Below are 15,814 nucleotides of genomic sequence, written 5' to 3' on the forward strand. Positions count from 1 at the left end.
GTAGGTGTAGGGGTGTTTGATAGATAACAGCAGCTACGGCAGGTGTAGGGGTGTTTGATAGATAACAGCAGCTACGGCAGGTGTAGGGGTGTTTGATAGATAACAGCAGCTACAGCAGGTGTAGGGGTGTTTGATAGATAACAGCAGCTACTGCAGGTGTAGGGGTGTTTGATAGATAACAGCAGCTACTGCAGGTGTAGGGTGTTTGATAGATAACAGCAGCTACTGCAGGTGTAGGGGTGTTTGATAGATAACAGCAGCTACTGCAGGTGTAGGGGTGTTTGATAGATAACAGCAGCTACGGCAGGTGTAGGGGTGTTTGATAGATAACAGCAGCTACGGCAGGTGTAGGGGTGTTTGATAGATAACAGCAGCTACTGCAGGTGTAGGGGTGTTTGATAGATAACAGCAGCTACGGCAGGTGTAGGGGTGTTTGATAGATAACAGCAGCTACGGCAGGTGTAGGGGTGTTTGATAGATAACAGCAGCTACTGCAGGTGTAGGGGTGTTTGATAGATAACAGCAGCTACGGCAGGTGTAGGGGTGTTTGATAGATAACAGCAGCTACGGCAGGTGTAGGAGTGTTTGATAGATAACAGCAGCTACGGTAGGTGTAGGGGTGTTAGATAACAGCAGCTACGGCAGGTGTAGGGGTGTTTGATAGATAACAGCAGCTACGGCAGGTGTAGGGGTGTTTGATAGATAACAGCAGCTACGGCAGGTGTAGGGGTGTTTGATAGATAACAGCAGCTACGGCAGGTGTAGGGGTGTTTGATAGATAACAGCAGCTACGGCAGGTGTAGGGGTGTTTGATAGATAACAGCAGCTACGGCAGGTGTAGGGGTGTTTGATAGATAACAGCAGCTACGGCAGGTGTAGGGGTGTTTGATAGATAACAGCAGCTACGGCAGGTGTAGGGGTGTTTGATAGATAACAGCAGCTACGGCAGGTGAAGGGGTGTTTGATAGATAACAGCAGCTACTGCAGGTGTAGGGGTGTTTGATAGATAACAGCAGCTACGGCAGGTGTAGGGGTGTTTGATAGATAACAGCAGCTACGGCAGGTGTAGGGGTGTTTGATAGATAACAGCAGCTACGGCAGGTGTAGGGGTGTTTGATAGATAACAGCAGCTTCTGCAGGTGTAGGGGTGTTTGATAGATAACAGCAGCTACTGCAGGTGTAGGGGTGTTTGATAGATAACAGCAGCTACGGCAGGTGTAGGGGTGTTTGATAGATAACAGCAGCTACGGAAGGTGTAGGGGTGTTTGATAGATAACAGCAGCTACTGCAGGTGTAATGGTGTTTGATAGATAACAGCAGCTACGGCAGGTGTAGGGGTGTTTGATAGATAACAGCAGCTACGGCAGGTGTAGGGGTGTTTGATAGATAACAGCAGCTACAGCAGGTGTAGGGGTGTTTGATAGATAACAGCAGCTACTGCAGGTGTAGGGGTGTTTGATAGATAACAGCAGCTACGGCAGGTGTAGGGGTGTTTGATAGATAACAGCAGCTACTGCAGGTGTAGGGGTGTTTGATAGATAACAGCAGCTACGGCAGGTGTTCGATGAGAGCAGCTACGGCAGGTGTAGGGGTGTTTGATAGATAACAGCAGCTACTGCAGGTGTAGGGGTGTTTGATAGATAACAGCAGCTACGGCAGGTGTAGGGGTGTTTGATAGATAACAGCAGCTACGGCAGGTGTAGGGGTGTTTGATAGATAACAGCAGCTACTGCAGGTGTAGGGGTGTTTGATAGATAACAGCAGCTACGGCAGGTGTAGGGGTGTTTGATAGATAACAGCAGCTACGGCAGGTGTAGGGGTGTTTGATAGATAACAGCAGCTACTGCAGGTGTAGGGGTGTTTGATAGATAACAGCAGCTACGGCAGGTGTTCGATGAGAGCAGCTACGGCAGGTGTAGGGGTGTTTGATAGATAACAGTAGCTACTGCAGGTGTAGGGGTGTTTGATAGATAACAGCAGCTACGGCAGGTGTTCGATGAGAGCAGCTACGGCAGGTGTAGGGGTGTTTGATAGATAACAGCAGCTACTGCAGGTGTAGGGGTGTTTGATAGATAACAGCAGCTACGGCAGGTGTAGGGGTGTTTGATAGATAACAGCAGCTACGGCAGGTGTAGGGGTGTTTGATAGATAACAGCAGCTACTGCAGGTGTAGGGGTGTTTGATAGATAACAGCAGCTACGGCAGGTGTAGGGGTGTTTGATAGATAACAGCAGCTACGGCAGGTGTAGGGGTGTTTGATAGATAACAGCAGCTACTGCAGGTGTAGGGGTGTTTGATAGATAACAGCAGCTACGGCAGGTGTAGGGGTGTTTGATAGATAACAGCAGCTACTGCAGGTGTAGGGTTGTTTGATAGATAACAGCAGCTACTGCAGGTGTAGGGGTGTTTGATAGATAACAGCAGCTACTGCAGGTGTAGGGTTGTTTGATAGATAACAGCAGCTACTGCAGGTGTAGGGGTGTTTGATAGATAACAGCAGCTACTGCAGGTGTAGGGGTGTTTGATAGATAACAGCAGCTACGGCAGGTGTTCGATGAGAGCAGCTACGGCAGGTGTAGGGGTGTTTGATAGATAACAGCAGCTACTGCAGGTGTAGGGGTGTTTGATAGATAACAGCAGCTACGGCAGGTGTAGGGGTGTTTGATAGATAACAGCAGCTACTGCAGGTGTAGGGGTGTTTGATAGATAACAGCAGCTATGGCAGGTGTTCGATGAGAGCAGCTACGGCAGGTGTAGGGGTGTTTGATAGATAACAGCAGCTACTGCAGGTGTAGGGGTGTTTGATAGATAACAGCAGCTACGGCAGGTGTAGGGGTGTTTGATAGATAACAGCAGCTACGGCAGGTGTAGGGGTGTTTGATAGATAACAGCAGCTACGGCAGGTGTAGGGGTGTTTGATAGATAACAGCAGCTACGGCAGGTGTAGGGGTGTTTGATAGATAACAGCAGCTACGGCAGGTGTAGGGGTGTTTGATAGATAACAGCAGCTACTGCAGGTGGTAAGAGTGGTATAGAGGTGTCAGAAATGTAACATATATAAAACCAAACTGTTCTATACAATGCTAAAATAAGATTTCTGGTGGACGTTGTACAGAACGGGTTGGAATTGTTGGATGGGTCTACAGCAAGTTGGTCAACATGGGTCTAGGTTGACAGTGTCTAGGTCGGCAGTCAAAAGGTTGACATGGGGTTTTTCACTGCTTTTTGACCCGAATGTCGACACAGTCGACATGGACATAGTTTCCAGTGCATCACATCGTTTGCAATTCGGGCACCACGCCCTAGTGGATGGTATGGCATGATACACCACCTGTCGGCACATGTCAGCTCAAAAAACGGTGAAAAAACCCATGTCGACCTTTGACCCATGTTGGCCTTGACCCATGTCGACCATCTTGCTGTAGACCCAATGACCGTATCGGTATATAACACCTATGTATCACTGTATAGCAATCATATTGTTTGGATTGATGTATGTTACATTTTATATACAGTTATCTGATTTATGGACCAGCTGCAGCGGCTGCAATGACTTATCTAACTCTAACTCGCTTCACTGTTGTGATACCTGGGGGTGATTCAGCTGAATAGTGTACCCGCATCTCCTCTGGTAGCACCAGATGTAGCTGAATGCCTCACAGCTATGTATGTAATGTCACATGTAACTAGCACCCTGACACATGGTTATCCCGGGCACATCGCCTTACCGAGGACATCCGTCTCACTGCTGGTCATTGAAGGCCTGTCCTTGGCAGCTGGGGAAAGTTATTGCCAAACTGGACCCATAACGGTCATTTCTGCTTAGTTTTCAGCCAGACGCCGATCCTCCAAGCCCTCCAGCATGTCCAGGCCAGCTGCGACGAGGCACACAAGATGAAGTAAGTGCCTCACTGGGGGGGGGGGGGTTCTGTTGCCCGACGCAGTTGTAGAGACTGAGGTGTCATTCACTCCATCTGTATAGTCTGATAATAGAGTCATGCACATAAGAACATTACTTAGGTAGTGTCCTGTCTTATCAGATTCAGTGACCTTTTCTCACTGGCGGAGGAATATGAAGACTCGACAAAGCCGCCCAAGAGTCGGCGGAAAGGTCCCATGACGAGTCCTCGAAGTAGAAAGAATATGGCCCAGCCAGCAAACACTGAAGAGGACTCTGCATCCAGCAGCGCATCGGTGAGTCATAGACAGGGGTCAGAGCGCCTGGTGGGGACTGGGAGGTGGCAACAGGGGTCAGAGCGCCTGGTGGGGACTGGGAGGTGGCAACAGGGGTCAGAGCGCCTGGTGGGGACTGGGAGGTGGCAACAGGGGTCAGAGCACCTAATGGGGACTGGGAGGTGGCAACAGGGGTCAGAGCGCCTGGTGGGGACTGGGAGGTGGCAACAGGGGTCAGAGCGCCTAGTGGGGACTGGGAGGTGGCAACAGGGGTCAGAGCGCCTAGTGGGGACTGGGAGGTGGCAACAGGGGTCAGAGCGCCTGGTGGGGACTGGGAGGTGGCAACAGGGGTCAGAGCGCCTAGTGGGGACTGGGAGGTGGCAACAGGGGTCAGAGCGCCTAGTGGGGACTGGGAGGTGGCAACAGGGGTCAGAGCGCCTGGTGGGGACTGGGAGGTGGCAACAGGGGTCAGAGCGCCTAGTGGGGGCTGGGAGGTGGCAATAGGAGTCAGAGCGCCTAGTGGGGACTGGGAGGTGGCAACAGGGGTCAGAGCACCTAGTGGGGACTGGGAGGTGGCAACAGGGGTCAGAGCGCCTAGTGGGGGCTGCGAGGTGGCAACAGGGGTCAGAGCGCCTAGTGAGGACTGGGAGATGGCAACAGGGGTCAGAGCGCCTAGTGGGGACTGGGAGGTGGCAACAGGGGTCAGAGCGCCTAGTGAGGACTGGGAGATGGCAACAGGGGTCAGAGCACCTAGTGGGGACTGGGAGGTGGCAACAGGGGTCAGAGCACCTAGTGGGGACTGGGAGGTGGCAACAGGGGTCAGAGCGCCTAGTGGGGACTGGGAGGTGGCGACAGGGGTCAGGGCGTCTGGTGGGAACTGGGAGGTGGCGACAGGGGTCAGGGTGCCTGGTGGGAACTGGGAGGTGGCAACAGGGGTCAGAGCGCCTGGTGGAGACTAGGAGGTGGCAACAGGGGTCAGAACTGGGAGTTGGCAACAGGGGTCAGGGCACCTGGTGGACACTGGGAGGTGGCAACAGGGGTCAGAACTGGGAGTTGGCAACAGGGGTCAGGGCACCTGGTGGGCACTGGGAGGTGGCAACAGGAGTCAGAGGGTGCCTGGTGGGGACTATAAACTGGTGACCGGGGTTAGAGCTCTTGGTGGGGACTGCGAGGTGGCAACAGTGGTCAGATTGTGCCTGGTGGGGACTGGGTGGTGGCAACAGGGGTCAGATTGTGCCTGGTGGGGACTGGGTGGTGGCAACAGGGGTGAGAGCGCCTGGGGGGGATTGGGAGGTGGGGACAGGGGTGAGAGCGTCTGGGGGGGGACTGGGTGGTGGCGACAGGGGTGAGAGCGCCTGGGGGGGGGACTGGGAGGTGGCGACAGGAGTGAGAGCGCCTGGTGGGGACTGGAAGGTGGCGACAGGAGTGAGAGCGCCTGGTGGGGACTGGGGTGAGAGCGCCTGGTGGAGACTGGAAGGTGGCGACAGGGGTGAGAGTGCCTGGTGGGGACTGGGTGGTGGCGACAGGGGTGAGAGCGCCTGGGGGGACTGGGAGGTGGGGACAGGGGTGAGAGCGCCTGGGGGGGGACTGGGTGGTGGCGACAGGGGTGAGAGCGCCTGGGGGGGACTGGGTGGTGGCGACAGGAGTGAGAGTGCCTGGTTGGGACTGGGAGGTGGCGACAGGAGTGAGAGCGCCTGGGGGTAGACTGGAAGGTGGGGACAGGGGTGAGAGCGCCTGGTGGGGACTGGAATGTGGGGACAGGGGTGAGAGCGCCTGGTGGGGACTGGAATGTGGGGACAGGGGTGAGAGCGCCTGGGGGTAGACTGGGAGGTGGGGACAGGGGTGAGAGCGCCTGGTGGGGACTGGAAGGTGGGGACAGGGGTGAGAGTGCCTGGTGGGGACTGGGTGGTGGCGACAGGGGTGAGAGCGCCTGGGTGGGGACTGGGTGGTGGCGACAGGGGTGAGAGCGCCTGGTGGGGACTGGGTGGTGGCGACAGGGGTGAGAGCGCCTGGGGGGGGACTGGGTGGTGGCGACAGGGGTGAGAGCGCCTGGGGGGACTGGGAGGTGGGGACAGGGGTGAGAGCGCCTGGGGGGGGACTGGGTGGTGGCGACAGGAGTGAGAGTGCCTGGTTGGGACTGGGAGGTGGCGACAGGAGTGAGAGCGCCTGGGGGTAGACTGGGAGGTGGGGACAGGGGTGAGAGCGCCTGGTGGGGACTGGAAGGTGGGGACAGGGGTGAGAGCGCCTGGGGGTAGACTGGGAGGTGGGGACAGGGGTGAGAGCGCCTGGGTGGGGACTGGGTGGTGGCGACAGGGGTGAGAGCGCCTGGTGGGGACTGGGTGGTGGCGACAGGGGTGAGAGCGCCTGGGGGGGGACTGGGTGGTGGCGACAGGGGTGAGAGCGCCTGGGGGGACTGGGAGGTGGGGACAGGGGTGAGAGCGCCTGGGGGGGACTGGGTGGTGGCGACAGGAGTGAGAGTGCCTGGTTGGGACTGGGAGGTGGGGACAGGGGTGAGAGCGCCTGGTGGGGACTGGAAGGTGGGGACAGGGGTGAGAGCGCCTGGGGGTAGACTGGGAGGTGGGGACAGGGGTGAGAGCGCCTGGTGGGGACTGGGTGGTGGCGACAGGAGTGAGAGGGCCTGGTGGGGACTGGAAGGTGGGGACAGGGGTGAGAGTGCCTGGTGGGGACTGGGAGGTGGCGACAGGGGTGAGAGCGCCTGGTGGGGACTGGGAGGTGGGGACAGGGGTGAGAGCGCCTGGTGGGGACTGGGAGGTGGGGACAGGGGTGAGAGCGCCTGGTGGGGACTGGAAGGTGGCAACAGGGGTGAGAGCGCCTGGTGGGGACTGGAAGGTGGGGACAGGGGTGAGAGCGCCTGGTGGAGACTGGAAGGTGGGGACAGGGGTGGGAGCGCCTGGTGGGGACTGGAAGGTGGGGACAGGGGTGAGAGCGCCTGGTGGGGACTGGGAGGTGGGGACGGGTGAGAGCACCTGGTGGGGACTGGGAGGTGGGGACAGAGGTGAGAGTGCCTGGTGGGGACCTGTCTGAGATCACATGGGGGAGTGAGTTGGCCATAGTAAGGGGAACTATTGGCCATTGATGAGGCCACACCGTAGTGCTGGGGGTGGAGGTCACTGTGACGCATTCTGGGTGGGATGTGGCAGGATAATGACCACCATTATGTGATGTAATAATATAGAGCCCTGACTCTCGCTCACAGGACGAAGAAGACGCCAAGCCAAAGCCCAGCAAGAGGAAGAGGAAGGGTTCTGCCGCGGTGGGCTCAGACAGTGATTGATCACCCCCCACACTGGATGAAGCTGACGTTATCCAGGCCACTGAGGGCGGATGAGGACGTGGTTTGTGTGTTTGGGGACTTTACCTGCGTCTTTCACTTACTACCTGTCCACCATCTTCCCCCACGGAGACCACACTCCACGGGCGCAATAAACTGAGTGGACGCTAAGCCCCTCCCATGATGGGGACAGGACCTTTATACGAAAACAAATTTAATATTTTCTTATTGAACTGTAAATAAAAGTCTCGCTCCAGGATGCGCTGCTCACCGCTACGTAATGTACATTTATTTTTAAGAAAAATAATATTTTAAAACACAATAAATTCCTGAAACCCACACTTTGTGCCTGCACCTCCTGCCTGTCCACAGAACAGCACAGAGTATGTCAGGAGAGGAGTGATGCGTCACTGAGGACCGGGCTGCATGTGACCGGAGCAGTGACATGATGTGAGGAGGGGAATGGGGGCAGCAGGAAGCCACAGACTGAGAGTTATATAGTGGGAGGAGCAGGGTCCCCAGCAGCACAGAGTATATCAGGAGATGAGTGATGTGTCACTGAGGACAGTGCTGCATGTGACCGGAGCAGTGACATGATGTGAGGAGGGGAATGGAGGCAGCAGGAAGCCACAGCCTGATAGTTATATAGTGGGAGGAGCAGGGTTCCCAGCAGCACAGAGTATATCAGGAGATAAGGGATGTGTCAGGACAGGGCTGCATGTGACAGGGACAGTGACATGATGTGAGGAGGGGAATGGAGGCAGCAGGAAGCCACAGACTGAGAGTTATATAGTGGGAGGAGCGGGGTCCCAGCAGCACAGAGTATATCAGGAGATGAGTGATGTGTCAGTGAGGACAGTGCTGCATGTGACGGGCAGTGACATGATGTGAGGAGGGGAATGGGGGCAGCAGGAAGCCACAGACTGAGAGTTATATAGTGGGAGGAGCAGGGTCCCCAGCAGCACAGAGTATATCAGGAGATGAGTGCTGTGTCAGTGAGGACAGGGCTGCATGTGACAGGGGCAGTGACATGATGTGAGGAGGGGAATGGAGGCAGCAGGAAGCTACAGACTGAGAGTTATATAGTGGGAGGAGCAGGGTTCCCAGCAGCACAGAGTATACCAGGAGATAAGGGATGTGTCAGGACAGGGCTGCATGTGACAGGGACAGTGACATGATGTGAGGAGGGGAATGGAGGCAGCAGGAAGCCACAGACTGATAGTTATATAGTGGGAGGAGCAGGGTCCCCAGCAGCACAGAGTATATCAGGAAATGAGGGGTATGTCAGTGAGGACAGGGCTGCATGTGACAGGAGCAGTGACATGATGTGAGGAGGGGAATGGAGGCTGCAGGAAGCCACAGACTGAGCTTTATAAAGTGGGAGGAGCAGGGTACCCAGCAGCACAGAGTATATAAGGAGACTAACCAATCACCAGCAGCCAGTGACATCACTGAGATTGCAGCCTATCCAGTCACTAGGAGCCAGTGACATCAGAGTGTGCAGCCTATCCAGTCACTAGGAGCCATTGACATCAGAGAGTGCAGCCTAACCAGTCACTAGGAGCCAGTGACATCACTGAGTGCACAGCCTGTCCAGTCAAAAGGAGCCAGTGACATCACAGAGAGCGCAGCCTATCCAGTCACTAGGAGCCAGTGACTTCACTGAGAGCACAGCCTATCCAGTCACTAGCAGCCAGTGACATCACTGAGAGCGGACCCTATCCAGTCACTAGGAGCCAGTGACATCACTGAGAGCGCAGCCTATCCAGTCACTAGGAGCCAGTGACATCACTGAGAGCGCAGCCTATCCAGTCACTAGGAGCCAGTGACATCACGGAGTGCAGCCTATCCAGTCACTAGGAGCCAGTGACATCACTGACAGCGCAGCCTATCCAATCAATAGGAGCCAGTGACATCACTGAGAGCACGGCCTATCTGATTGCAGTCAGTGACATCATAGAAACATAGAATTTGACGGCAGATAAGAACCATTTGGCCCATCTAGTCTGCCCCTTTTTCACCCTTCAGGTAATCTCAACCCTTTTTGATCCTTATTTCTTTGTAAGGATATTCATATGCCTATCCCAAGCATGTTTACGTTGTACTACTGTTTTAGCCTCTACCACCTCTGATGGGAGGCTATTCCACTTATCCACTACTCTTTCTGTGAATTCTTTCTAACATTTCCCCTAAACCTACCTCCCTCCAGTTTCAGTGCATGTCCTCGTGTTCTATTACTTATTTTTCTTTGAAGAAAATGTACCTCCTGTACTAATGGTGCCCACACATGCACCGATCCCGGCGGTGCGATGCTATGCGATGGGGTGCGCGCTCCCGCGGCACCTCATCGCACAGTACAAAAAGTATGTGCTGCACATACTTTTTGTACTAGCTTTTTATCGCATCGCATCGCATGCACAAGGCATACGATGCGATGTGTGCTAGTTAAGCACAGAACGCACGCCGGGATCGATGCGTCTGTGGGCACCTTAAGTTAAAACCCTTGATATATTTGAAGATTTCTATCATGTCCCCCCTTTCCCTTCTCTGCTCTAAAGTATACATGTTAAGATCTTTTAGTCTTTCCTGGTACGTTTTGTGATGTAGGCCATGCACCATATTAGTTGCCCTTCTTTGTACACTCTCTAATGTATTCATATCCTTCTGAAGATATGGTCTCTAGAACTGAACACAATACTCTAGGTGAGGTCATACCAATGACCTATACAGTGGCATTATTACTTCTTTCTTTCTGCTATGGATTCTTCTCCCTATGCAACCAAGCATCTGACTTGCCTTCTTCATTGCTTTGTTACATTGCCTACCTGCCTTTAAAGGCCCCCATACATTAGGCCGACTTGTCCTTAGGACAAGTCGGACCCAATTCTCCTGTGAGCCGCCCGGCAGCTCCCCGGGAGGCTCACATACAATTTGGCACTTGATGAGCCAGTTTTTACATGTGATAAATCGCTTGCGATTTATCACATGTAAAACAAATGGGGAGCTGCAGGGCGGTGAGGAGCAGTGGGGGCGGGCGGCGGCAGTAGTGGGGGCGGGCGGCGGCGAGTGATGCTGACCTGGCCGGGCAGCTGTGATCAGAAATAGCAGCGCTGCCGCTGCTGGACGGGACGCACAGTGGCGGCTATTAGATTTTCAAAATCCCTGTCAAATGACCAGCCGTTCTGTGATTGGCTGAGAGAGCTCTCAGCCAATCACAGAACGGCCGGTCATTTGACAGGGATTTTAAAAATCTAATAGCCGCCACTGTGCGTCCCGTCCCGTCCCGCAGCGGGCAGCGCTGCTATTTGTGATCACAGCTGCCCAGCCAGGTCAGTGTGTCTGCCCGCCGTGCTCCCCCGCCCCCCGGTGTCTGCATGCATATGCCTGACAGGTGGGCAGGCATATGCATAGCATACAGGGAGGTCGGATGATCTTATGTGCTGACCGTCCGACCTCCCTGATCCGGTCCGATGCGCACGGGACCGCGCATCGGATCGGATCATACATCACACCTGCGATTTTGGGGCGATTTCATCCGGTTATCGGCCCAAAGTGCCGAAATCGGATGAAATCGTCCCAAAATCGTATAGTGTATGGGGGCCTTAAGTCACTTGAAATAGTGACTCCTAGATCTCTTTCCTCCTCAGTAGTTTCCATTATAGTACCCTTGATACTATATTGAGCCTTTGAGTTTTTGAGTCCTAAGTGCATAATTTAGCATTTTTTAGCATTGTAGTTGCCATGCTCCTGACCAATTCTCAAGTTTACTTAGATCATCAGTCATTTGATTTACCCCTCCTGGTGTGTCTACTCTGTGGCATATCTTTGTGTCCTCTGCAATAAGGCATACTTTCCCTTCAATACCATTTGCAATGTCACTAACAAAGATATTAAAGAGCACTGGTCCAAGTACAGATCCCTGGGGTACTCCACTGGTAACATGTCCCTCCATAGAATGCACTCCATTTACTACAACTGTCTGTTTCCTATCCTGCAACCAGGTTCTTATCCATTTAATTGTTTTATAATCCAATCCCACACTTTCAAGTTTAATTAGCAGCCTGCGACGTGGGACAGTGTCAAATGCCTTACTAAAAGTCTAGATATGCCACATCTACAGCCCCCCCTTCATCTAGTATTTTGGTCATGGAGTCAAAAAAGTCAGAGACTTATTTGGCATGATCTCCCTGCAGTAAAACCAGGCTGTTTTGGATCCTGTAAATTGTTTAATGTAAGATATTCCACTATTCTTTCTTTTAATAGTGTTTCCATTAATTTCCCTACTACTGATGTAAGGCTCACTGGTCTGTAGTTACTTGCTTCCGCTTTTGTGCAGTGGAACTACATTTGCTCTTTTCCAGTCCTCTGGAACTGCACCTGTATCTAGTGACTGGTTGAATAAATCTGTTAATGGTGCTACCAACACATCTTTTAGTTCTTTTAGTATCCTTGGATGCACTCCGTCTGGCCGCATTGATTTATCCACTTTCAGTCTTGAAAGTTCTGTTAGGACTTTCTCCCTAGTAAATGTACTTCAATCTACCTTATTTTTATGAATGTCCTTGCAACTTAACTGTGGTCCCTTCCCTTCTCCTTCTATAGTGAATACGGAGCAAAAGTAATTCTTTGGATGATCTGCAATTGCCTTGTCTCCCTCCACCAAATTCTCAGTGTCTGTCCGCAGTCTTATTATTCCTCCATTTGATTTTCTCACCCACATATATGTCTGATATCCTGTCACCATTTGTGAGTATTAAATCTAATATTGAGTCTTTGCGAGTAGGCTCCCTCACCAATTCCTGCGCACACAGTACCTTGTACTACGGCCTCCTATCACCTGGTGCTGAGATGTATTATGTGGAACAGCACAGAGCTTGTGTTGGGGGTGGAGGGGTCAGAGCTGTATCACAATGTCCTAGATCTGCACTTGTCTCGCCTCTGGGAATTGGAACGTGGCAGCGTGTTCTCCTCCCCCCACCCCCACCCCACCTCTGGAGTTAATTATTTCCAGTAACCTGGCCTCATTCCTGGACCTCCCCATGTAACCCAGCGAGGGCGTGCCGCTATGTGACTGCGATATTTCCTCTCCATGACCCTGCGTTATCTATAATCCTGTAGGATGTGACACCTAGGATTTTCTATGGCAGACAGTGCTCAGCGATCATGGGGAAGAATAACTGAACGGGGCTCAGGCACTACAGGTCACAGCATGCCCAGGCACCCTTTAAATCATGGGTCTTCAAACTGTGGCCCTCCAGAAGTTGTGAAACTACAAATCCCAGCATGCCTTGCCACAGTTTTGCTATAAAGGAGTGTTAAAACTGTGGCAAGGCATGCTGGGATTTGTAGTTTCACAACATCTGGAGGGCCACAGTTTGAAGCCCAATGCTTTAAATGGTTCTACTGAGCGCCACTTCTCAGGAGGGTCATCTCCAAACTCGGATCAGCCATTGCTATAGCTGTATAATTCCACTCATCTTGTCAGTACCTCCCTTATATATCAGAGAGGGAGAGATGGCGATGGTGCCTACAGCAACCAATCAGATTGTCCAATCCTCCGAGATCCAACTCCTGACTGAGCGATTGTCCCACATAGGACCAACCGCTTACCCAGAATTCATGTTCCCTGACCCAACCAAGACCAGTATACAGGGCGCAGGCTGCTGAGACCGAACCTCTGCCCACCGCCAGCATGGCAGCAGCATGGGATCACAGCAATGGAGCCGATTCTGGTTCACATGCAAGGAACCCAATTAGACCCCTTTCCTTGTATGGTTGCTAGGGGAAATGGCAGGGCGACATCACAGGGACTCGATAAGCTGCAATCGTCGCAGCTTAATGAGTCAATCAGAATTACCACATGGGGGGGGTTCAGTATAATACATTATTACCACATGGGGGGAGGAGAAGGTTCAGTATCACATGGGGGGAGGAGAAGGTTCTGTATAATACATTATTACCACATGGGGGGAGAGGAAGGATCTGTATAATACATTATGACCACATGGGGGGAGGAGAAGGTTCTGTATAATACATTATGACCACATGGGGGGAGGAGAAGGTTCTGTATAATACATTATTACCACATGGGGGGAGAGGAAGGATCTGTATAATACATTATGACCACATGGGGGGAGGAGAAGGTTCTGTATAATACATTATGACCACATGGGGGGAGAGGAGGGATCTGTATAATACATTATGACCACATGGGGGAGAGGAAGGATCTGTATAATACATTATTACCACATGGGGGGAGGAGAAGGTTCTGTATAATACTTTATTACCACATGGGGGGAGGAGAAGGTTCTGTATAATACATTATTACCACATGGGGGGAGGAGAAGGTTCTGTATAATACATTATTACCACATGGGGGGCGAGGAAGGATCTGTATAATACATTATGACCACATGGGGGAGAGGAAGGATCTGTATAATACATTATTACCACATGGGGGGAGGAGAAGGTTCTGTATAATACTTTATTACCACATGGGGGAGGAGAAGGTTCTGTATAATACATTATTACCACATGGGGGGAGGAGAAGGTTCAGTATAATACATTATTACCACATGGGGGGAGGAGAAGGTTCTGTATAATACATTATTACCACATGGGGGGAGGAGAAGGTTCTGTATAATACATTATTACCACATGGGGGGAGGAGAAGGTTCTGTATAATACATTATTACCACATGGGGGGCGAGGAAGGATCTGTATAATACTTTATGACCACATGGGGGGAGGAGAAGGTTCTGTATAATACATTATTACCACATGGGGGGAGGAGAAGGTTCAGTATAATACATTATTACCACATGGGGGGAGGAGAAGGTTCTGTATAATACATTATTACCACATGGGGGGAGAGGAAGGATCTGTATAATACATTATGACCACATGGGGGGAGGAGAAGGTTCTGTATAATACATTATGACCACATGGGGGGAGAGGAGGGATCTGTATAATACATTATGACCACATGGGGGAGAGGAAGGATCTGTATAATACATTATTACCACATGGGGGGAGGAGAAGGTTCTGTATAATACTTTATTACCACATGGGGGGAGGAGAAGGTTCTGTATAATACATTATTACCACATGGGGGGAGGAGAAGGTTCAGTATAATACATTATTACCACATGGGGGGAGGAGAAGGTTCAGTATAATACATTATGACCACATGGGGGAGGAGAAGGATCTGTATAATACATTATTACCACATGGGGGGAGAAGAAGGATCTGTATAATACATTATTACCACATGGGGGGAGGAGAAGGTTCTGTATAATACTTTATTACCACATGGGGGAGGAGAAGGTTCAGTATAATACATTATGACCACATGGGGGGAGGAGAAGGTTCAGTATAATACATTATGACCACATGGGGGAGGAGAAGGATCTGTATAATACATTATTACCACATGGGGGGAGAAGAAGGATCTGTATAATACATTATTACCACATGGGGGGAGGAGAAGGTTCTGTATAATACTTTATTACCACATGGGGGGAGGAGAAGGTTCTGTATAATACATTATTACCACATGGGGGGAGGGAGGTTTTCAGTATAATACATTATGACCACATGGGGGGAGGAGAAGGTTCTGTATAATACATTATGACCACATGGGGGGAGGAGAAGGTTCTGTATAATACATTATGACCACATGGGGGGAGGAGAAGGTTCTGTATAATACATTATTACCACATGGGGGGAGGAGAAGGTTCTGTATAATACATTATTACCACATGGGGGGCGAGGAAGGATCTGTATAATACTTTATGACCACATGGGGGGAGGAGAAGGTTCTGTATAATACATTATTACCACATGGGGGGAGGAGAAGGTTCTGTATAATACATTATGACCACATGGGGGAGGAGAAGGTTCTGTATAATACATTATTACCACATGGGGGGGAGGAGAAGGTTCTGTATAATACATTATGACCACATGGGGGGAGGAGAAGGTTCTGTATAATACATTATGACCACATGGGGGGAGAGGAAGGATCTGTATAATACATTATTACCACATGGGGGAGGAGAAGGTTCTGTATAATACATTATTACCACATGGGGGGAGGTGAAGGATCTGTAAAAAATCCTTATGGTGGATTTATATGCGCTGTTGGTGTCGGGACACAGTATCAGCAGTAGTGAGGCGGAGATGTAGTTGATGTTCCTTGGTGGTGACTGGGAGGTGGCTAGAAATGCAGCTATAAATAGTCCATTCACCATGTGTGATAGAGGGGTGTCCGCGGGAATGTTAGTTCAAGCAGCTGGTACAGAAGTCCAAGGCCAGATGGAGAAACGGCACCAGCCCTGTGTTTCTACG

At 51.7% G+C, this 15,814-nt stretch overlaps 1 protein-coding gene across 1 annotated transcript in view; it reads left to right on the forward strand.

The window, feature by feature from the left end:
• INTS3 (integrator complex subunit 3) overlaps positions 1-7,737 on the forward strand; it is an 83,636-nt gene extending 75,899 nt beyond the window's left edge. Inside the window, exons 28-30 of the mRNA XM_083167280.1 lie at positions 3,827-3,899; positions 4,041-4,194; positions 7,391-7,737. Of these exons, the coding sequence (XP_083023406.1) occupies positions 3,827-3,899; positions 4,041-4,194; positions 7,391-7,468 (305 nt within the window). The 3' untranslated portion in view covers positions 7,469-7,737. The remainder of the gene's footprint in view (positions 1-3,826; positions 3,900-4,040; positions 4,195-7,390) is intronic.
• The last annotated feature ends 8,077 nt before the right edge of the window (positions 7,738-15,814 follow it).

This window comes from Crinia signifera, chromosome 12, assembly GCF_055691185.1.
Source record: "Crinia signifera chromosome 12, ASM5569118v1, whole genome shotgun sequence".
NCBI classification, from domain to species: Eukaryota; Metazoa; Chordata; class Amphibia; order Anura; family Myobatrachidae; genus Crinia; species Crinia signifera.